Source organism: Clytia hemisphaerica, unplaced genomic scaffold (assembly GCF_902728285.1).
Source record: "Clytia hemisphaerica strain Z4C2 unplaced genomic scaffold, Clytia hemisphaerica genome assembly, whole genome shotgun sequence".
NCBI classification, from domain to species: Eukaryota; Metazoa; Cnidaria; class Hydrozoa; order Leptothecata; family Clytiidae; genus Clytia; species Clytia hemisphaerica.
Window position 1 is genome coordinate 226,857 of NW_027104238.1, and position 23,956 is coordinate 250,812.

The 23,956-nt window shown below is 35.0% G+C and overlaps 4 protein-coding genes across 4 annotated transcripts; 1 reads left to right on the top strand and 3 right to left on the bottom strand.

Moving 5' to 3' along the window:
- Nucleotides 1-1,107: 1,107 nt before the first annotated feature.
- LOC136816086 (uncharacterized) lies at nucleotides 1,108-5,689 on the top strand. Its single transcript, XM_067072518.1, has 3 exons — nucleotides 1,108-1,285; nucleotides 2,073-2,375; nucleotides 2,738-5,689. The coding sequence occupies exons 1-3, from the start codon at nucleotides 1,177-1,179 to the stop codon at nucleotides 5,578-5,580; spliced, it is 3,255 nt and encodes a 1,084-aa protein (XP_066928619.1). The 5' UTR covers nucleotides 1,108-1,176; the 3' UTR covers nucleotides 5,581-5,689.
- Nucleotides 5,690-6,707: 1,018 nt separating this feature from the next.
- On the bottom strand, nucleotides 6,708-10,458 carry LOC136816088 (small ribosomal subunit protein mS35-like). Its single transcript, XM_067072521.1, has 8 exons — nucleotides 10,230-10,458; nucleotides 10,029-10,078; nucleotides 9,750-9,929; nucleotides 9,505-9,565; nucleotides 8,845-8,963; nucleotides 7,752-7,861; nucleotides 7,562-7,631; nucleotides 6,708-7,314 (listed from the first exon to the last, which is right to left on the bottom strand). Exons 1-8 carry the CDS (start codon nucleotides 10,402-10,404, stop codon nucleotides 6,973-6,975), a joined length of 1,107 nt encoding a protein of 368 aa, XP_066928622.1. The 5' UTR covers nucleotides 10,405-10,458; the 3' UTR covers nucleotides 6,708-6,972.
- A 3,134-nt stretch (nucleotides 10,459-13,592) lies between these two features.
- On the bottom strand, nucleotides 13,593-21,563 carry LOC136816090 (all-trans retinoic acid-induced differentiation factor-like). Its single transcript, XM_067072523.1, has 8 exons — nucleotides 21,366-21,563; nucleotides 21,129-21,203; nucleotides 16,680-16,754; nucleotides 16,271-16,386; nucleotides 15,890-15,931; nucleotides 15,634-15,689; nucleotides 15,159-15,247; nucleotides 13,593-14,913 (listed from the first exon to the last, which is right to left on the bottom strand). The coding sequence occupies exons 1-8, from the start codon at nucleotides 21,542-21,544 to the stop codon at nucleotides 14,820-14,822; spliced, it is 726 nt and encodes a 241-aa protein (XP_066928624.1). The 5' UTR covers nucleotides 21,545-21,563; the 3' UTR covers nucleotides 13,593-14,819.
- Nucleotides 21,564-21,777: 214 nt separating this feature from the next.
- On the bottom strand, nucleotides 21,778-22,912 carry LOC136816089 (prohibitin-2-like). The gene is given in 3 exon segments (XM_067072522.1): nucleotides 21,778-22,388; nucleotides 22,391-22,572; nucleotides 22,661-22,912. Coding segments are annotated over 3 exon segments (879 nt in total). The 5' UTR covers nucleotides 22,873-22,912; the 3' UTR covers nucleotides 21,778-21,903.
- Between the last annotated feature and the right edge of the window lie 1,044 nt (nucleotides 22,913-23,956).

Sequence of the window (23,956 nt, forward strand, 5' to 3'; positions counted from 1 at the left end):
AAAAGAATTCAATAAATACTCTTTTTGGGCTTTTCAGGCACGCCAAAAGGGACTGGATGAGCATCGAAAAGACATTCTCCTACCCCGAAAGAAAGCTTTACAATATCTAACAGTCCGAAGATCAAAGAGAAGCTATGAGAGTAGAAGAGAGTTAGTGGAAGAATGCTGTCAACAGGATACACCATGTGACTATCATGAAAAGAAGGAATATGTGGAAGATGGAGTCTTCAGCTCTATGGATGATGTTTACCAATATTTGAGGTATAAATTCCATTGTCATTTACCGATTAGGCTTCTGCTCATCCTCTAGCGAAAAAAGGTTCTTCAATAGAGGCTACTTAATACTCGGTAGATCCTTTTTCCTAGAATATGCCGCTTTTCGCTGAGTTTCTTCTATATAGAAAGTATATCTATAGAGCTCTGCAATTCAGAATATACTTGCACGTGCTTGGATTGAAATACTAGAGGTTTATTTCATTTCGTAGTTCTATCTGAATAGATATTATTTGAGACAACTTTTGGTTTGAATGACCCTCCACAGTATCAACTGAAATACAAACGAAGCGAGCATGAAATAATTTGTGAGTGAAGGTAGAGAGTCTATCACCATATTTCCTTAACACCCTGCCTGGAAGAGCTTGGGATTCAAACACAGTCCATTGCAGTAAAAGTCTGTGATCGAAACCTTCACTCTACCAATCGGCAGAATGTTAGTGAGATACAGTGATAGCCTTACCCAGATGGTGAGTGAATGTATACCGGGTACATCTGCAATTTGAGCTTTACTAAGCTCATTTGACATCAATCGATACTTTGATTATCAGTCGGATTGAGAGAGAGAGTGATATGTGAGTAAAGGTAGAGAGTCTATAATAATTTATTGATAAAAGACTGTCTAAAATATACGCTTAATGTCGATAATAACCTGACCAAAACATCCTATTGAAATCATTCAGGGAATCCTCAAGGTTTTCAAGGTTTCTACCAGAAAACTTTTAGCTTTCAAGGTTTTCAAAGTTTGAGTGTTTGCTTTCAAGATTTTTATGAATTTAATTTCCCGTAAGATGGAGAAATAATATTCTATCACATTCTATCATTACTAGAGGAACATGGACATGTCCACACTTTTACTGCAACAACGACAAAGTGACCGAGAAAAGTATTCCATACAAATGGATGTGTGACAATGGTCGAGATTGCCCCAATGCTGAAGATGAAAAATACTGCAGATTGACCATGAAATATAGAGAAATTGATATCAAGAATGGAATCAAACTTGTTGGAGGTTAGTGTAACTTCAAGTCTATGTTGTTAGAATTTAACTCTTGAAACTTAGATATATCTATAAGGTAGAGATAATGATATAGGTACGAATGTATGAAACAAGATAGGTAGTCCCCGGGGGGGGGGGGGGTTACTAGGGTTGCGAGCTGACAGGGGGTGCCGCCCAACTTTCGACCCTCGGACCCTTACCGGGACAAAAAAGGAGAAAACAAAGGAAAATTTTGTGAATTTTACGACCCTTAGCGGGACAAATTTGACCAATTTTGACCAAATTTCGGTCTTTCCGGGGGTAAAAAGTTGACATTTTCCTATTTTTCCGACCCTTAGTGGGACTGAAATTAGATTTTCTTAGTCCCTTAGCGGCGGGAAATCCAAAAAAGGTATCCTTAAGGGCGGCACATACCGTACACTTCATTTGCCTAAGTACCCCCCCCCACCCGGAAGGTAGTCATGATGAAAGCAAAGTCTTGTACTTCGCGATATATCCCTGTCTCAAACCTGTTTGGATTTCAACAGGATTAAAGATTTTGTTTTTAAATAAGAGTGATATTGTTGGCTAACTCATCAATTTTAATTTACAAACTTTTTGATATTGAATTGACACGGAAGTGGAGCAAGATCGGTCAGAAATAGGAAAAGAAAAACATTTTTTTTGCTTATATCAGCACAATATAACAATAAGCAGACACTGTCCTGATATGAAATATGTGTCTGATATAAAACGGGAACACTTATGAAAAAATAAAACCTTTAAGAGAATCGAAGTTTCGTCACCCTTATTATTCCAGGTGATTCAAAATATGAAGGCAACGTTTATCTGATGGGAAAACCTGTTTGTGACGATGTTTGGAGTGACGATGAGGCGAAAGTAGTTTGTAGAAGTCTTGGATTCTCTTCAAAGACAATCCCGCGGTATTACCAGAACTCAATGTTCGGTAAAGCACCAAAGAAAGATTATATTCTTGATAATGTCCAATGTGCAGGATCTGAATCACATCTTGGTCAGTGTAAATATCATATGGTACACAATTGTGGTGAAAACGAAGTTGCTGGTGTTTTTTGTTTGGATCCAGCATCTCTAGAATTGAGAGGTAAGAATTATGTCTTCAAAGTCTTATTTCAAAGGAATTGCTGAAATGTTAAAACTTTTCTCATCAGTAACTATTTTTGGTGAGTCAGCCCCGGCGGAACAACTGCATAAAAGCGGGGAGGCTGAAGACTAAAAATGTGGTAAAATTCGCTAGGAATTTCAGGAAAAAATCTCATTTGCCCAAAAGTGGGGAGGCTGAGGTCTCCCGACTACAGAAGGAGAGAGCACTGTTGCAACACAATGAGGGCACTATTCTATATAGTTATCCTAAACTTAAAGAATTTTTCCCTCTACCGATTTTCTGTATTTTAAGAAGGACTTTCACATCGAACACAACATCAAGTAAATTTATTTTTTCTTTAGGTATCAAGGATTCGCGTTCTGGAGCTGTTTACATTTCCGAGAAGCCAGTATGTGATGATGGCAAATGGTCCGATAAAGAAGCGCAGACTGTCTGCCGTCATTTATATCCTTCGAAGCCTTCACTCATCGGAAAAGCTGTCAAGGCAGATCAGTGGGTACAAATTTACTATGCCAAGAATGTCATGTCAAGTGTACATTGTAATTATAAAACCAAACAGCTAACTAATTGCAGATACACTTTCAAAAAGGGTTGTTCACAATTCGCTGGTGTTGCCTGCATCGATAATTCAACATTTGGCCTTTCGAAATCGCACAAATTTTTCGCTACCAAAAGCGCCAACGAATACGTTATTGCTAAGCTACCAGATAGCTGGACATCTAAAGAGACAAGCGTCTTGTGCAAACAGTTGACGGGTCATCCATACTCTGCTTACCACAAAATGGTCAAAGGTTACCGAACGGATGGTTACAAATGTTTAATAAGAGACGTCAAATGTCGTGGTGATGAAAAAGGAATCGAGGAATGTTCTTATGATATCGTTACCGATTGCCCTTCTTCATTCTATCATATTTCTGTCAAGTGTGCACAATGTGGCGACCCTGATTTTATCAAGATCATCCAATCAGCATCACCGAAAGGTGACCAACAACAACAGTACCAAGCTGTTTTGAATGCTATCTCCAAGTTGAAATCTTCTTGCAAACAGTGGGATTGTAGTCAAAACGAATACTCAAAGTATTGTGACACTCTTGATTATTTGAACAGATTGAAAGACCTGGTAAAGCCATATAAGAATAACATCGTTTTCCTCAACACTAAATTTGATTACAGTAGTATGCTTCAGTTGAATTTCATCAATCAAAAGTTCTCCAATCTTCAGTTGGACATCCAGAACATAGGTGATAAAGTGGACAGCTTTCAACAGAAACTTGGAGCACATTTTAAGAAAATGGAGACATTTGATGCGGAGAGAATCCGTATTGAAGTGAATACACTGACAGACGATTGGGACAATTATAAAGGAATTTTAACCAAAAATACAAATGCATTGAAAACAAGACTTGGTGATCTGAAGACAATAGCGGCGACCGTTGTATCTCTTGATATCATCGAGCAAGTAGCAGATGTTGTCATGTTGAGTATCCAAACATATGTCGGTGGTATTGATGATGCTTTCGGGAATATTGTCGAATTGAGAAGAACATTAGCTGACTTAGCTAAAAAAGCAGCTGACGCAGCCCGAATTCATTTCATTGGCAAAGAGATTGCAAAACTTCAAAAGATTTATACCAATCTTCAAAGTAGAATGGAAAGGAATAAAGACAAGATTGCAATTTTCAAGAAACTCTTTTCTGAGATTCAATCAATGAAACAAGACTTTGATTTCGCAACGGCTGAGAAAGTTTTGGCAAATTACGAAGGGTTTGAGGGAGCAATGGATCCAATCGAGATCGCTGAAGTTGGTGCCATTCTTGACTATATTGTTGACAAACTCTGCACCTTGATCACCGAATCCAGTTCCATTACTGGAAACGTACGGGCAGCGATTGCCGCAGCGAACGGAGTATGTCCAACTATCTTGAAAACTGTCAGTATCTTGATGGAGACATTCGGACAGATTGAAGGAAACGAAGACTCTCTCATCAATGCTTTTGTGATGTTGGCAAGAGCGAAACTGGCTGAATCAAGCGCTGGATTCTTATCACAAGCTTTACAAACGGATCTCACGTCACCGTTAACACGAGAGATTTTAAAACATTTCTCCATGTTTGTTTTGAGAGAGCAAAAGAGGAAACTAGTTAAAGAAGCTTGTGATAAAATCACGTACCTAAACCATGGTGTTGAACAAGACTTCTGTACACAAGCCTTGTCAGATCTGGACAGTGATATAACACGGTTGATTGGGTATCAGTTCACCGACATGTGCCCGAACCCAACGCATGAGAATGTTGTTATACCCGTCCAAACTTTATCATCCAACAAAACCAGGCTAGATCTGATTGATATTGGCAAACTTCTTCAAGGGAGCGACGATACGGACTGGCAAACATCAGGTGAAGTATTCTTTCAGATTCCCGATGAGAAATGGATGGTCGAAAATGGTTGGTTGCAAGGTAACGAGAAAGGTCCATTCTTCGTCAAGCAGTTTGAAATATTCCTGCCACCGCAACAACCGAATGGCACACGATTTAGAGTGGAATCTGATTTGCAACTCATGAAGAACGAAATCAAAGGTAAACGTTACGCATTTGATCAACCTATGAATTTCGCTCTCAAATATGATGAAAATGAAAACATCCCTCAATCTTGCAGAGAACGAATCGAACCTTACTCGACATGCTCAAGAAACAGCCGCTATCCGATCTGTATAAAACAGAACGGCCGACTACCAGGAAAATTCTACCCATCACTTAACGCGTTATGGAAGTTAAGAATCCGTAGCAAATATCCACTTCCACAAATCTATCAATCGACACCATTCTACCTTCAAGCTAGAATTGAATTCTGCACCAAAAGCACCGGAACAACCATCCCTAAAACGCGAAAACGTCGAAATCTATCGTTCAGCCGAGTTTGCTGTCCATCTGATCAATATTTCGATATTAAAACCAACATCAAAGCTTCCGGTCAAAACCCGTGCAAGAAATGTCCATCTGGTGCTGTTAGAATCAGTGGTTACTTCTGTGAAAATTGTCCAACGGGCATGCAACCGGGTCCTGATGTTTACGGATGCCAACAATGCCCAGTTGGAATGTACAAAGATGTATCTGGATCACAACTTTGTCAGAAATGCCCCCTCGGTAAGACGACTCCAAAGAAAGGAAGCACCGAATGCATCTGAATATATTTTTTTTAATAAACAAGAAATTATGTAATCATATATTATTTTATTGAATAGCTCATTTCATACCTCCTACCTTATCGGGAAAAATATTCGTAAATTGCTCAAATCTTCGTCACTTTTCAAGTATGTTTCGAAAGTAAATCTGTTAGCCACGTGACAGTAGATTTTCAACTTTTGGAAATTTTTTTCTGAAAAACATCATCGTTGAGTGCAGTGTAAAGCACTGATTATTTGATTTTGTTTGTTTGTAATTTATAGAAAATCTTAGACCGTCTAGTAACAAATAGAACTTAGTGTCATTATAAAAACCAAACCCGTTTGAATGTATCATTACTGTAACTTTTGTAGGTTGCTATTGAAACAAAAGATTGTAACAAATGCTATGGAACGCTGAGTAAAATAGACTCTTAAATTTATTTTCTTTCTTCTTTGTCTTCAGTGGACTAATCAGGGCTTAAAAATTGTTAAACAATATTTTTGAAGAAAAACTGAAGGTTTTATTTGACATACGAGACTCAAAATTGAAAATATTGATTGATTTCGATTACGTAAAAACAACAAAACAAGCAACATGCTGAATGAACCTACCTGATAAGCTGCTTTTAGGAGAAACCTGCCCTCTGTCTTTAAGCAAAAAATCCCGAAGAAAGCTAGTAACTGACGAACGAACGAACGAACGAACGAACAAAGGTTAATTTAAAGGATCTCCGAGGTAGGTCTGAAAATATATATTTGTATTACTGGCTGTCCCAAAGAGAATTATGAGAAAAAAATTCTCGAGGCCTCTTCTCACTCGACAAGTTGAAAAATAGTTGGAAAATGTATTGCATGGTAGCATTAAAATATAATTATCTATCTGTACCTATGACAATAAAAATTGACTTACAATATTGTTAGGTAGTCGAGTGACTGATTTCTTGACCATCATCAATCCCATTCACATGTCCTTTCATCATTTTCATATTTAGCACTGAAATGAAAGAAAATTTCAAGAAAAATAGAACACCCATTAAGTCATTCGATGCAAGATTTTTGAAAATGTTTAGACAAAATGATTAATGTTCCACTCAGGAACATTTTGTCAATATGCTTATCCCAAAAATATGTTTAAACGCCTTTAAAGATTTAATTGTCTTACTTATCTTTGGATTAAATCCTTATCAAAAGATCTTGAATAATGACTGCTATATGTACAAAAATATATCTATTTACAGGGTACATTTCATTTGAAAAAAAAACTAGCTAGCTACAAAACTGAATAGCGAATAGTGGATTCAAAATGTTCTTCTAAAAATTCAATATTACGAAAATTGACTACTTTTCTGATGGTAGCCTCTTTGGTGGTGAGAGGTTAAGGAAGATCCTGTCCATGTAATATAAATATCAAATCTAATTATCGAATTCTGAGCCACTACTTCTTCTGTAAGGAAGATCAAAAGTGCTCATGTCAGGAAGCTCTCTTTGTATTTTCTCCCATTCTTCTTTGGCTAACCGTTTCTCTTCATCCGTGAGAGTTCCGCTGATACCGTGTTTCCGGATTTCATAAACAAACGGATGACCGTTCTTATTGTACCGTATGACTTTATCATTGATGATTCTGTAAAAAGAACGCCGTCTATGTTCCATTTCATTGTAAAGTTTAGGGTTGAGTTCAGCATTGACTTCGTCGATTTCTTGCTGAATCTCTTCGTCTGTTTTTCCTTCGGCCTCGATTTCCCAGTCTTCCGTTTTCTAAAACAAAACAAAAGTTGATTCAAGCTAATTTGTCATGTAAGTACGGATTGAAGTACAACCCTTTCATCTCAATCCTTCTAATTGTGTACGAATTCAAAGTATCTTTCACATTTACTTTTTCGATGATTGAAAAGACTAACATAGCACTTTTACACATTGATCTAAAATTACATAGTTTGTCCAAATGTCAAAAAAAAGAAGGAAAGGAAGAAATGAAAAGCGGTTTCGTAGACAAACTTCTTACCCAAGCTTCATGGTATAGTGCAGTCAATAAATAATAAGCATAATCTTTATTTTGCTTTCGTGTCGGACAACTAAAGAGAAAACGATTTAAGAGATTAGAAATCAAATTGACTTGTTCTCAGTGATTTGTACCTAGCCCATCAAGAGGAAGAATTACAAGAAAATGAATCAACATTTTAACTCATTGATACCTCTTCGTAATGATCGTCAGCTCGTCATTCGCACGGTTATAACGGTGTCCAACTAAACGAATCAATTTCGTTCGAGCATGGTCATCGAGTTCCAAGTCTTTCAAGTAAACCTATGAAACGAGATGATCTTTTAAAAAATAATTTCCTAACAGTGTAATCCCGTAGCTAGAGCAAGAGCTTCAGAAACCAAAACAGCGTTAGGCCGTATCGATTCAAGACAGCCTAAAGTCAATTTTTTTCGTTTTGAGAAGATCGACTGATTTTCCAATGTTGGATGAAATGTTTGATGGAAAAATTTGCATTGGATGAAGCGAAAATCAAGGCCGGGGCAAACCGATCAAACATTTCATCCAACATGACTTGGAAAAAAAAGGAAAATTTTAAAAATAAAGAAAAAAGTACCACCAAACCAATCCAACACGAAAATTACACAATTCAATGAGAGAGCTTCTTTGATCTCGCCGCAAATGTTGGATGAAATGTTTGATGGCAATCAAACTTCATCCAACACCGTCCAACACGGTTTTTTCTTCTTTTTTTGAATTTTCATTTTTCCCCAAAAATTTGAATTGACGTAAACCGGTCCAACATTTCATCCAACATCAGAAAAAGGCATGTTGGATGAAATGTTGGATCGGTTTGCCCTAGCCTTTATGGGGTATTGGGAATATCTTTTTGCTCTAAAATGGCACTTATTAGACTAAGGGCTGTATTGAATTGGACTGAAAATCTTCATACTAAGCAAGTCTCAAGCTAGAATCGAGCTTTAAACTCACAATTTAGTTAAACATTTCATGAGAGAATAAAATTGGCACATAATGCTTTCCAAGAAATCTTTAAAAGAAATTTCCATTTCCCTAAATTCAGGACTTAAGGCTGTTAATGGTATTATGTTATATTAAGGAAGATTTAAAACCCTCTATTTTTTTTAATCGCAAGAAACGCCACTTTCTCATAGGAGTTGAGGCGATTTTTTGAAAGCTGCATGCTGAAATAAGGGGGGGTTGGTTTTGGGTTTTTTTTCGCCTGTCTTGATGCGGCGATAAGCTTTAGCAAAGGTTATTTACTGGGTGATTAAAATTGTTTAAAATACCTGTAGCTTGACTTTGTTAGAGTCGGGATGGCGGATAGAGGGGCCGGCATAAATATGATTGATGGTGGTGATGCGAATGGGACGGTGACCAATATCCTCTGGCCAGGGTGAACAATATTCTAAAGATCATGAAAACATTGATGTTTCGTGCAAACTGGGTTAACCAAAATGTTTGAGCAATGAAAAAACACACAGTTTTAAAACCAAGTGCGCAAAACCCAACCATATCTGACCATTATGAAGCTTCCAGGTGGCCTTTTAGGTTTTGTGACGGACAGACAACTAACCTAGGCCTGGTTGAGGGATGCTGGGTATGTGCATGCCAGACCTCCAAACCCTGACCCTTAGTCTGATTTTTGCTGAAAAGGTGACCCTTATAGAGACTTTTTTATAATTTTTTCTCTTGAAATCAAAAACATTTCCTAAAAGCCGTGAATTTTTCGACCCTTAGAGAGATTTTGGAAGGTGAAAAAACCGACCCTTAAGGCACGCACATACCCAGCACCCATTTTTGCCTAAGTACCCCCCCCCCTCCAGGACCTGGCAACACAAGTATTGTGAGATTCTAGCTCGACTGAAGTTAAGTATCTATCTGTAATGTAAGTGAAGCATGAGAAGAAATTTTGAAATTGAAACTAGGAAGGAAGACGAGGATCAAACCTGTTAAAGCTTCACAATGCTTCTTGATAGCAGGTGGCGTCAAGTGGAAGAAGTTGGGGATCTAATGAAATAACAAATATAGGATAGAGAAAACCAATCATCGTCAATTGCAATATCGAATCCAAATTCTGGCTTAAAAAAATTTCTCTATTTCGTTTCAAAATAAATCTTGATGGCGTAGATGTAATGCATTTGGAATATGTCTCTATTAAAAACAACCCTGTTTGGATAAAGCTGCTAATTACCTTGAGCAGCTCGATATTCCCTTTGTCATGGGGTGGAACATCGCCAACTTTATTGGTTCGAGGTCTACCCATTCGTAGTGGTAGAGGTACAACCCCAGGATTGTAAGATTGTGCAGCTTCAAAGACGTCAGACCAATCCGTTACGTCAAGGTTCAATGATTCCGAACGTGGAAGCACATTCTAACAAAATAAAAAACGAAAAAGTACAACACTCTTTAACAGGATTCAATTTTAAAACTTTAGTTTAGTTTGAGTACAGTTTAAAGAAAGAAACAATACCTGCCCTCTCCTGTTATGTCTTGGAGCTCCTTTCGTTCTACGAGAAACAGCTGAAAAGGAAAAAGTAAACTTTCAGCAAAGGAGATACAAAAAGATGAAATTCTTCTAAAAAAACAGAAATCCAATATATCAAGGACTTAACAATTATCATCTTTCCCATAAAACAACATCAAATTCAGATTAGATGATCAAAAGGCCTACCTTTTCCTAAACCCATAAGTGGAACAGGCGCTTTTGAGCTTGAATGCCTTTCTTGTTGATGATGAAAATTGGGGAGGAGAATCGAGCATCTTTGAACGCAAACCGGATAAGCGGCGGTTGTTGCTCCTTGTAGCCGGACTGCTAGTTTGAAAATATTCTGTGAAGATGGATTCATTTTTCTATTTGTTATATAATTTCTCTAAACTAAAACAGACAATGATTTAGATAACAACAAATCGAAACGAGTCAGTAACAATTGATTGTGTTTGATAGGATAAATAAACCAGCCGAGGCTGGAAAGTCAGCCAATATAGCTAGATTATTAGTTGGATAGCTTGTAAAGAATTTAAGTAGCTGCGATGGAAGGAAGGACTAGATGCATAAAGAATCAAGCGAAATTGGAAAATTTTAAGAGCTAAAAACCACATTTTGCTTAAAAATGTTTGTCCAGGTTACTCAAAACTCCTAGTAGTTAGATTGAGTAGAAAATGAACATTCCATATGTTAAGCATTTAAATTCAACTTTTAACATTTTTGAAGATAAAGTAAAAATCTAGGGACAAATTACAAATTACAAAATTTTAGATATGTCCTGTTATAAACCTGTACAAAAATTTTATCAAAAAAATCAAATAGACGAATCATTTACATTTATAAATACAAGTAGTTTTCTTTTTGAATAATAGTTCAATAACTTTATTCCAGTAGCATGTTTACAATAACCAAGCAAAACAAAACAATGCAATACGAAATGGTTAATGGACAAGTAGATAGCACTTATGATATCATTTTGATCACAACGCGTACAATCTTAAAATTATGTAATATTGCCGCCTTTATTGGCACCTTTTAAAGTTATGTATGTACACATTTTCTTTTTTATAAGCAACCAGGTTGCTAAGGTCAAATCAAATATTTTCGGGGTATCTCTATTCTAACAAATGGAAATGGTGTTACTCGCCCTGAAATGCATTTTAAAGGTATAATTGTGGCCCCCTATAAAAAATTTCTTGAAAGGCTAAGCAACCTAGCAGGCGCATAACTTTGTGAAAAAGGTTTTGATTTTTATTAAATTTCTAAACTTTGTGAAAAATGTTTTGATCTTTATCTGTCTTTATTAAATTTTTAAACCAGGTATGATTTTAGTATACCTGACCAAATTTTAATAACACTTTGTCACAATTCTTCAGGTGCTCCTACTAGAAATTCACACTCTAGAAATTGTAACTGGCTGCCATTAACAATTAAGCTAGTCACATACTCCAGAAAAACACAATTTGCCTCAAAAACTTTGCGAAAAGTAGTTCAGTCTCTATAAAATTTCAACAGAAACTGTATTTTACTAAGGCAGGTTACCCTTTAATGGACACCCACTATTATGGACAAACCCTTCTAAAAGATTACAGTGCACGTAGTGTTCATATTATATCACAGTATATCATGATAATTTGTATAAAAATTTCATTTTTTTATTTTTGATATAAAATAAGTAAAAAAGTAAAAATCAGACAGAAAATGTCGAAATTAAATTGACATTATAAACTTTAAAATAATGCACTTGTGGATCTGTATTGTCTTTTAACAGCATCAAAGTAATTTATTTGACTAATGATTGGTGATGAAATTATGGTAAAATAGTGTTTCAAATGGGCGGGTCCACCCATTCTCTAACATGGATGTTTGTTACCTATTATGAACAGGTGCGTGTTTCCAACCAAAAAAGCCGAAAACATGCGCCAAGGTCACAAAACACAATCTGCATCCAGATGTGTGAACAATAAAAAAATAATATGTGATGGTCGTCATTTTATCCATTGTTCTGGCAGCAATCAATACGTTTCGTTCGCGTCAAAAATCTTCATAAAATAGAGTCAGTCAGTTGGTCGGTAGTAAATCTAGTCAGGTTTTTTGGAAAATGGTTTCAAAGTATAGTTTTTAATATTTATTCGCTCGCTTGATGAAAAATCCTGACAATTTTCTGACTCCTCCGGCATTTTCTGACTCCTCCGGCATTTTTGTCTGCCAAGTTGGTTGGATTGGTTGGCCGACGCAAACAGCCGGCGCAAACAGAACATATTTTTGATTGTCTCCCTCTGCTGTTGTTGTAGCCAAACTAGCCAGTATGGATTCCACAAAATCTCGCGCCGCAGATATTTTTCCATACAGCAAGCCTCACACCAAGCAAAATTTCTTTTGTACCAACATTCAATTTTTCAATAAGGGTGCAAGATGGGAAAAGACATAATAAATAAATTGACGCAAGCGTAGTAAGCGAGCAAAAGCAAATTTAGCCAAATGAAAGCTAAAAATCAATGGATTATGGAGTCATTCACGTCGAGCTGGAATTATTACTTTACGCCAACTGAAAATCAAACAATCTTTGTAAGTACCCTTACGCCAATGCGCCAAAAACGTTTCAGTTGTACGCTGAGAAGATCTTCAACATTAGTTACACGAAATCCATACTGGCAAATACGTCCAAGTCCAAAAACATGATTGCATCCTCCTGTCTTTATCAAATTTAGACAGTAGCTGTGCTTTTTTATACTTTATCATATTCCAATAACATTATAACATGATCAATTCCACCTACAGCTAGAGGCAAACAGGAAAAATATGTTTATTTATTATTGCAAACAAAAAGCAGAAATTCTTAAAAATATATAACAAAAACTTGAGCAAATTGCTAAACCTTCAACAAATATAAAAAAGAATCCCCTTGATGAAAATCATGTGTTTGATTTGCCAAGTTTCAAAGTCGTTATAAAAAAGATATGACAGAAATTGAAGCTTGCAACATGCATTTTTACTTCCTGCATTTACACTGAAAACACTGACTTTAAACCGCCATCTTGAAACACCACATCTATGTTTTCTAAAAACAACACACGCTAAAAGTACACTAAAAGTTAACCCGATCGGATATAAACTTTAGAAATCGGGGAAACACGGCTTACGTAATGAGCATATCGGGGTAACATGTTTTTTTCGCTTTTGGTCTGATGATGGGGAAAAAGCCTATTTGAATAATCAGCTGTTGGCTGACTAATAATCTGATATTGTGAAATCGTAGGCCTATTGATTCGTTTTATATGGACCCAGGTAAAAAATCGTGTACATTCAGTTTAACCTAACTATTCAATAAATTAAAAATCTCCATAGAATAGAAAATTAGACAGTTCTCACGTTGAAATTTTTTCAAAACACTTTATCAATAATTGATTTTGTTGAAGAATTAGGGAAAAATAGGATGTTTTACTAAGAATCATAGGAATTCACAGGCCAAAGATTGGTTGTTCCTTCCATAGTTAAAATATCATTACATCATAAAGACAAAGCAGAAATATGAAGGACAAAATATCCTTATATGCCATAAAACAGACTATTCGTAAAATATTTCAAAAGAACATGAAACTATAAAATAGACAAATAATATTCAAGATAAATTATCACTAATTATTTACCACCCAACTGAAGCCAATGGAGCAAGCAAAAAATCGTTAAAAAATTTACGGCACTACAGTTTCAGTGTCCTGACCAAAGACCGCTCTTAATAATAAAAACTGCTATTTCAAATTACAAAAGAAAATCTACATACAAAAATTGTTTAGAAAAAGATAAAATAATTAACAAATAGAAAGACAACGGAATGCATGCAATAATAAATTATACTTAAAATTCAGATATATTACCATTAAAAAATTCTATTGACAAATCTTGTGTTTAAAATCTTTAAAAGCTCAGGTTAGCTTCAAGATACTTGCTTGAAAGTTGCCTTAAGAGGACTTATTTTGGCGAATTCCGGCAAAAATCATGTAACTGTAAGTTCAAGCCAAATTCTTTTTTAAAGAATTTTTGCTGATCTACAAAATAACAAAACAAGCTAGATGCTGAATGGACCTACCTGATGATGTAGGTTGGATAGCAATACGAGGAGAAAAAAATCAGTCAAAAAATATAGCGTTTAGCGAAAATGCATAACACAATAAATTCATCATTGATTGTTGATGGGGGGAGAGAGAAGGGTTGTAGGGGAAAAATAAATAGAAAGTTCTGGCGATTTTTAGATAGTTCCGGCTTCAAAAATCAGTTTTATTGACAATTGATCGTGGACATTGCTATTAACAATGTTTTTGAGTGAAGAAAACAACCAATTATAAGGAAAAAGTCCGATGAAAATCTGCAAAAACGGCGATTTCCGGCATTTTCGGCCGGAAAAGAATTTTTCTTAAAAATCGGACTTTGCCATGTTTTGGGCATTGCTAATACACGTCTTTGTGCAAAATATCTGAAAAAACTAATGATGAAATCTCGAGAAAATGCCAAAAAACCGTTTTTTCCGGCATATTTCCGGCATTTTCGGCCGGAAATGATCTTTTTTCGAAAATTGGGCTCCGTGACATTTTGGGCATTACCATTTTGCATCATTGTGCCAAAAATCAGAAAAAACTAATCGCGACAAAAGCTGGTAACAGACGGACGGACGAACGGACGGACATCGGTTAATTTATAGGACCTCCATGGTAGGTCCAATAAGTTCTCTTTAGGTAGTCAGAAAATGAAATATTTGATTATTTATCCCATCAAGATCTAATCAAAAATTCCTTGACGACTCCCCTCAGGGTTAGCATAATCAGTATTCGAAAGTTTTGCCAATTTTTTGTATTCATCTCCTCGTTTACGTCTAAAATGAAAAATAGAAATTATCCGGGAATATTGGTACTAACTTTAATAATTTGAGGTGTATGGCTAACAAGGCATCCCTCTTCCCACATAAGAAATATCTTGAGGAATGCAATTAATTGCACTTTACAAGTTTAAATTTAAGTGCTACCTTCATGAAATGTAATGAAATGTGATTTGTAAAATTATTTATCACAAATATTTAATTTTCTCAGGAATGTAAAGAGTTGAATGTAATTTATTTACGCTTTGAATTGAAGCAATCTTATTCCAATAATGATAGCAATAGTTGTAGCAGCAATTGATATAAGCCATTTTTCTTTTGGAAATCCATCCTAGAAAAAGGTTTGAAGATAAAGGCCAGGATATAAGGGTACTGCAAAGAAAATTTATCATGACAATTATATTTTAGAGAATTCCAGGGAGGCATTACGAAATTCAGAGCTCAAGAATAAAGGTAAGACATCACAGTGTCAAACCCAAAATCCTTCTTGTCGGACTCAAAATTCATTATATTCAAGGTAAAGCAATCCGATGATTTGATCAAAAACTTTATCTAGCAAAAATGGTTATTTCAGGCGCTGGAAATTCAAATTCAAAGCAATAAACTTAGTTATAGATGTCAGTGACACTAGCTTTTACAGCTAGAACACATTTATACACGTTTTACATTAACATTTTTAAGAGAGATAAAATAACACAATAGAAGTGTGGAACGTACTTGTTTCAAACATTTGTAACTTTGCCATTCTTTGTCACAATTACATGAGAAAAGACCTGAAAATAGAGAAGTTGTTTTAATTAAAACAAATATTCTACAACATTATCATGGTATTCAATATATTACTTCAAACCCTACTTTGAATACGTCAACATATTTCATTTGTACTTTTCAAGATCTAGTTATGAAGCAATAATAAATTACTAGTAATTAAAAATTTGAAATAATCAAAAGAAGAAATTAATTATAAGAATACCTGGACCATCGTATCCACAATTAGAGTGTTCCATACAAGAATCTGAAAGAAAAAATACAAGGTTGTCAATTCTATATAATATTCATTCCAATTTGTTAAACCAAAAGAAACAAGTTGCAGAAAAATGATTCCTTCAAATTTGTATTATACTCAACGTGCTCAACCCTACAATACATATAAAATCAGAAGTTATAGGTTCATGGAGGGAGGAGGTTAGACAGTTACATCACAATACTAAGACAGGAATTACATTTTCAAAGCTTTAATAAGGGGTACAACACCCCCTTAAAGTAAACCGAGGCAATTACGATTTAAAGACACTTTTTAAAGGAGATTTAGTTATATACACAGCAAGTGTCACGATTTTTAGACAATAATTACATGATTGGCTGTTGTTAGCTTTCACTTCACATCGATTGAGTGGTGAGGAGCAGACAGTTAAACCATTTTGGATGGTTTTGATTTCAAATCCTGTACAGTTCACTTCATCTGTTACCCTATCAAAAGAAAACAATTTGGACTTCAATGGAGATTAATGATCAGGCGGAATTAAAATCTAGGAAATTGAATTCCAAGCACAAATGTATCTAAAGTCTTAAAGGTGCACTTCTTTTTGCTGACATATGGAAACCCATCTTAATGGAATTCCTCTACTACAAAGACATTGTTTCCACATCATAGCATAAGCACTTTTAAAATATAATTTTTACAAAGTTACTCTGATTAACACTACTATTGGATTTATTGATTTTGATCACTTTGCTGAACACCATAGCAAAACTGTACTTACAATATTTTAATTTTTAAAGCAGATCGCAAATGTGGAATGCTGCTTTTCAATGTAAATTTGTTATCATTCAGAGCACTAAAAAAACAAGAAAATTGTCATGAAAAAATTGAAGATACAGGCTACAAAATATTTAGCTATCATAATGCCTTCTTAATCCAGAGTAACAATGATTTTTTGATGTTACCTATATGGTGTAAATGAAATAATTCTTGAGTTCCCTCAGGGGGGGGGTTTGGTGAGAAAATCTTGGATAAAATGATGTTTAATGACGCGGTGGTACTATACCCAAAAAAACTTTGGTAGTCTTATCCAGACTAGAATTTGAGAAATTTTCAAAAATACTTTGTTATCAAAACTTTACTTTGAAATCAAATACTTTGGTACAGGGGGGGGGGGGTACCAAGTCAGTGTACTGGACCATAGGGTACTAACTTGATTTTTGGATTTTCTTCCAAAAGATTAGACCACCACCCTTTTTAGTACACTGTACTAACTTTTTTTCACGGTCGAGGTTTGACACCACCCTTTTAGTACACTGTACTAACTTTCTTCCACAGCCGGAGCTTTGATACCACCCTTTTAGTACACTGTACTGACGTTTTTCCACAACTAGATTTTTATTACCACCCTTTCAGTACACTGTACTGACTTCTCCATGACCGGATTTTTGATACTACCCTTTTAGTACACTGTACTAGCTGTTTTTTCAATCAGATAAGTTTAGAAACCACCCCTTATAGTGCACTGCTCTAATTTCTTCTTAGCCAGATAAGTTTAATTGCCACCATATACAAAGGTTTTGAAGCATTTTGCTAGGAAAAGCACCAAATTATGTAAAAGGAAAGATTTGAATATTAAAATACTTGAATCCTTATATAGTACGAACACTGAAACAATGAAACAGACAAAGCAAAGTCAATCAAATACAGTGAAATTAGCTGAAATTAGCACGTCAAAACACTCAAAACCAACTTTGAGTTATTTCCCTTCTTTTGACTTGATTTCTGGTTGTCTGGCAAGCTGTAGCAGTTTTTCTTTTTTGAAAAATAAAAATAAAAGACTTATTAACATTGTACACAAACTGAAATGGGCACTCCAGGTAAGTGACCTACCCTTAAGGGTAGGTTTTTTGGACTTTGGAAAGTGCACTGTAAGGGTTGATTTGTGAGCAAGTCGGAAAAAGTGCACTGTAAGGGTGTAAAATTTTATAAAATACCAAATTTTGAGGTAAAATTTAAGAAATTTCAAAAAATTTTGCCCTGAAAAGGGCAAAAAATTTCGAAAAATTACACTATTAAGGGTCGATCTTCAGCCAAATTTTTCCTGCACTGCAAGGGACCGATTTTAGAGACCTGATTTTTGGCCGAACGTACAGTTGTTTTCACCCCCTCCCCTCAGTGATTTCACTTATATACAGATTTCTTTTCAATTAACATCAATCCAACAAGGTTACTAAAAAACATAAAACAATAGAGCGGATTTGTTTTTATAAAACTTGAAAGCTTCGATTCGAACGTTTACATATTCAAATTCTTGTTGTTGCCATAATGTAGATAGGGCCTTAAAGAAAACATAAACAAGATTGGAATTAAGGCCGGTCTCCACTTGCGCATGCTGTGACTCTGCTGTGACTCTGAAACAAATCCAATCAAGTAAACAGGAAATATTGGGAAAAAATCAGTGTACCAATTTGTATAGTTTACCCAGCCTTGACTTGAAGGTCTCGGACCAGCTTGGACCTGGCAAATTAGGCCAAACATACATGGGAATTCACTGGGTTTGTGTGCTTTTACCACTGGAATTAGTACAATGTACTAACTTCTCAGTGTGTATCAATTCAGAACAAACCCTTTTTAGTACAGTGTACTAACTTTTTCATTGTATTTTTCTCAGAGGACCACCCTTTTAGTACACTGTACTAACTCAATTTAATCTAAAAAATACACCACCCCACCAGCTATGGGCCAGTACACTGACTCGATACCCCCCCTGTTTGGTACTAAAATTAGTGATTTTCATCATATTTTTGAATTTTTTTTTCAGAGGTTATTGTGATTTTTCAGAATTTCTCAAAAAAAGATTCATTCTCCGAGAAGATTTTCAGAGTTTCATGTATTTTTGCATTTCATCAGATGTCTTTAATGATTAACGATTCTTAAATTCTTTTCAATTCAAATTTAGCAAAATGAAGAATATGTTGCAACAAGCTAGATGCTGAATGGACCTACCTGATGATGAAAATTAGATAGCAATAATAAGGAGAAAAATGAAAACAATCAGGCAGAAAATATAGCTTTTAGCGAAATTGCATAACGCATTATAAATTTTATCATTGATTGTTGATTGAGGGAGAGGGAAGGGGAGTAGGGAAAAAAAATAGAAAGTTCTGGTTGCAAAAATCAGTTTTATTGACAATTGAATCATGCTTGATGGTGGGCATTATTATCAATAATGTTTTTGTGTTAAAAAACAACAACAAAAAAAACAAAGAAATATGAGGAAACAGTCCAATGAAAATCTGCAAAAACAACGATTTCCGGCATATTTCTGGCATTTTCGGCTTGAAAATAAATTTTCTCAAAAATCCGAATAGGCCATGTTTTGGGCATTGCTAATACGCATCTTTGTGCAAAAAATAATTTTTTGAGCTCCTTCACTTTTCGGGAATCACCATTTTGCATCACTGTTCAAAAAATCAAAGGATGAAAATTCGAGAAAATGTCAAAAAAACAGGTTTTCTGGCATTTTCGGCCGGAAAAAAATGTTTTTCGAAAATTGGACTCCGTCACATTTTGGGCATTTTCATTTTGCATCTTTGTGCCAAAATCAGAAAAAACTAATGAGCCAATCTCGAGAAAAGCTGGTAACAGACAAACAGACAGACGAATGAACGAACAGACAACGGTTAATTTATAGGACCTCCAGGTAGGTCCAAAAATCAGCTCCTAAAAAACAAGTGATACTTTTATGGACCTACCTGGTTATGCATTTAACACATATTATAATTGATATCTACATAAGCGTGACCATTAAACAATCATTCAGAGCACAAATAGTGACAATCTATTAAAATTAGTCGTTTGTTACTTATAAAACAAACACGCTTAGAAACCAAAATTTCATGCTCTTGAAATATTCTTTCATATTCAAGACTTCGAGAGCAAAAAAACATCTCTCTTTTTAGCTGAAATTTACCCAAAAATTTTTTTCCAAGAATCGAGCTCCGTCACATTCGAGCGTTTATAGTTATGCATCTTTGTGCAAAAAATCATAAAGAATAAAAGAGCCAATCTCAAGAAAAACTAATACCTAAGTAATTGATAGTGCGCTTATAAAAAAAATATCGAATTTGGCCAGCTTTTCTATAAAAACAAGCCAAGCAACCAAAATTCCAAACACATATATTCTTTAAAAGTAAGCCCTCCTGAGCAAAAGAAACATCTATCTCATAAAAAAAATGAGTAATTTGACTAAGAACATTGATGTATGCTTATTAATGGTGATTCTTATAGATAAACATGCGTTTTTTGAGCCAACTACAATTTTTTTGCAAAAATCTGCTTGAACCGTATTTTACCTATGATGGTACCTTACTTTCCTGCAAAAAATCAGAAAAATTAATGATCCAATTTTTCACAAAGTCCAAAAGAACCATTTTTTAGCCGTTTTTTGGCCCAAATTTGCCCAAAATTTTCTTTTGAAAATCGGGCTCCGTCACATTTGAGGGTTTATAGTTATGCATCTTTGTGCAAAAAATCATAAAGAATAAAAGAGCCAATCTCGAGAAAAGCTAATACCTAAGTAATTGATAATGTGCTTATAAAAAAATATCGAATTTGGCCAGTTATTTTATAAAAACACGCCATGCAACCAAAATTTCATATCGAAACACACATATTCTTTAAAAGTAAGCCCTCCTGAGCAAAAATCTCATAAAAAAATTGAGTAATTTGACTAAGAACATTGATGTATGCTTATTAATAGTGATTCTTATAGATAAACATACGTTTTTTGAGCCAATAAAATTTTTTTGCAAAAATTCGCTTAAGTGAAAATTGGGGTCCGTCACATTCGAGGGTTTATAGTTATGCATCTTTGTGCAAAAAATCAGAAAAAACTAACGAGCCAATCATGAGGAAAGCTAATAACAAACGAACGAACGAAGGAACAGACGAAGGGACAAAGGTTAATTTATAGGACCTCCACCGGGGTAGGTCCAAAAATGGTCTCAATAATACGAAATTTGTCCTGAGCAGACCAAAACTGGATGGTCTCAGTGCCAAAATTTCAGCCAAAATTTTAGTACATGGGTACTAAAAGACCAAAATTTTCCCTAAAATGGGGTGGTGATATGCAAAAAATTCTTGAAAACCTTTTTAGTACTCATATATGCATGAGATTTTAGTACCGCACCCCCTGGTTCCCTTTAAATAATAATAATTATCTTACATCCAAATCAAGTTTTCTTTTATTTCTGTTGGGATGTCAATCATTTCTTTGATTCCACAATCACTCAAATCCAATCTGAAATGTAAATGTAAAAGATTATAAAAATTATTCTAATGTACTGTAAGTAACATTTAGAAAATGGTTAAGCTGATGCAAAACAGTACTTTTCTTTGAAACGTGTTAAACCTGCAAGAAGACACTTTCTAATTGACACTTAGAGTTGATAACTACACAAACCCAATTATGACATCACTGGCATTGCATTTACGAGCCTGAATAACACCATTGCTATTATTACAAAATGATTGAAATATCATTGTAGAATTCTTTGATGGGATTGATTTTTCATCACATAATTCTGAGGTAGCAACTAAAACGTTCAGCAAAACCAGAAGAAAACATTTTATTTCTTTCATTTTTTAATCTCTTTTATCTAGAAAAATAGAAACAAAAATTGTTAACTTATTGGACATGATGAAACCAAATATAACTTTGATTATGAGATTGTGGGAAAAATTTCATGAGTCAACTGAATACAAAATTAAAGGAAGCGAAAAACAAATACAAAATGGTACAAAAGTGATTTTATTTGCTCTTCCTGATAGTCAAGTGAAGTAAAAGATTGAAAAAAATATTCTAATAAAAAATATAAGCATTATATACATCTTCTTTCTCAGTGAAAGATGTATGGCGTGAAATACACAATCTGGTTTTCCTTTTAACAAGAGCTGACAAGAGTTATCTAAAATGAATCCATTTATCAATAAAAATATTTTTAAGCGAGTGCAGTGTCAATATCGCTTGTATCTTTGATATTCAATAGCAAATTGTTGGCATTTAGATAGACCTTGTTGTTAGATTGTGAAACAACACGTGAGATCTTTTGAGCAGCTCTGATTCGTCGTAACTTTAAGTATCCAGGATTGTCATTCATTGCCTCACCAATCAATGTTGCTGCTTTTGCTTCTCCTTCAGCTGCTACAATTTTTTGTTGACGTTCTTGTTCTGCTCTCTCTACCAAGAATGCAGCACGCTGAGCTTCTTGCTGAGCAACTTGTTTAGATTCAACAGCAGCTGTATACTGGGGACTGAAACTAAGATCAGTGAGGGACACATCATCTAAAATGATTCCAAAATCTTTGGCTCGATCAGTGAGATCTCTTCGGATCATCAAGCTGACTTCTTGACGCATAGTGATAAGCTGTGATGCATTAAACTGAGCAACAACACTCTTCAAAACTTCATTACAAATTGAGGGAGAACTCTTTCATCGAAATCCAAACCAAGTCTTTGGTACATTTTTGGAAGATTACTAGCCATAGGACGAGCTAAAACTCTCAGACCAATGTTCACCATTTGAAGATCCTTACTTCCACTTGGTGAGATAATTTTTCTTGGTCTTGCACGGATGTCATAAATGATAGGATATTGAAACCAAGGTACCCTATAAACAATATCAACATTTAATATCATTTATCTTTCAAAACACCCAATTATAAAAATTGAACATTACAAGAATTTAAATTACATACCTAAAATGAAGTCCTTCAGAGTAGATATCAGGTTGGATGCCTCCAAGTCTGCTAAATATAATAGCTCTGTGACCACCATCAACAGTGTATATAGATTCTTTGATCCCATAGAATGCTCCTGCAGCTCCAAGTAAAGCAACAATACCAGTACCAGAACCTCCTGGAGCTCCTTTGGCAAGTCGAGTTAATATATCTTTTACAGCTTGAGCCATTGTTTTATTCTATCTAAAAATAAAGAGAAAGATTTATTCAGGTATTCTGTAATATTCTAAAAGCTTTTCTTGTCTTAATAGATTCTCTATAGTACTAGAAGAGGACAATCTTTAAAGTTGTATTCCTCAAACAAATTTTTTTTAAATATAATATATTAAAGGAAAAAAATTTGGCGGGAGGAAAATTTGGCGGATTTGGTCAAAAAACATGATTCCTGCTTTTCTCCAACCATTGCTTTGCTTGGGTTTTCCTCTAGATTTGGGTCAATAGAGATATTTTATTTTTGTTTTCAGATTTTCTCAGAAACTATAAAAGGTTATAACTAAACGCGTGGATGTTTTCGAAAGCCAACAGTATCTTCTTTTCAAATGTGAAAACCGTTTTTCAATATCTTTTTCACATCATTCGCAGTAAACTAAAGTTTGAAGCTGGTTGACTGATTTTTAAGGCCGCGCAAGGTAACTTCTGGCCAAGATTTGGAGTCGGAGTTTAGCTGGGGAGTCTTGTTACCAAAGGAGCTGTAAAATTGGAGCTTCAAATTGATATATCAAGAATTAAAACTTTTTGCCAGGGTTAAATGACCCCTCATTTTTTCTCATATGATAAGGGCTTTCCAATGGCATAGGTTTTGAATTTGAAAAATTAGTTTGAAATTTTGACTGGCAGCTCTAATTGTATTGTTTTATTTTAGATGAAAAATCCAGCTTTTTTGGTCAAAAACATCCTTTTTTCCAGGTATTTTCAGCTGGAAAATGTACTTTTTTCCAGCCTTCACCCAAAAAAATGTACTTTTTTCCAGCTATTAAGCGAGTGCAAAATTATTACTAGATACCCCTCAAAACCTACAAAAAATAGAGGTACCCTCAATCTGAAAATGTAGGGGGAATTTTAAGCTGAAACTTTTTGTGTTGAAAGTACGCTGTCTGTGGTTCCTACAAAATGGTTTTTCTCCAATAACTTTTTATAAAGTAGTCCTTTTGCAGCCCTGTGAATTTAAACAGAATCATATTGGCACTTAAGTGCAAAATTTTGCCGACCTAGAGGTCATTTTAGGTCGACAAAGCCGTCCTAAGTAGCTTGTTT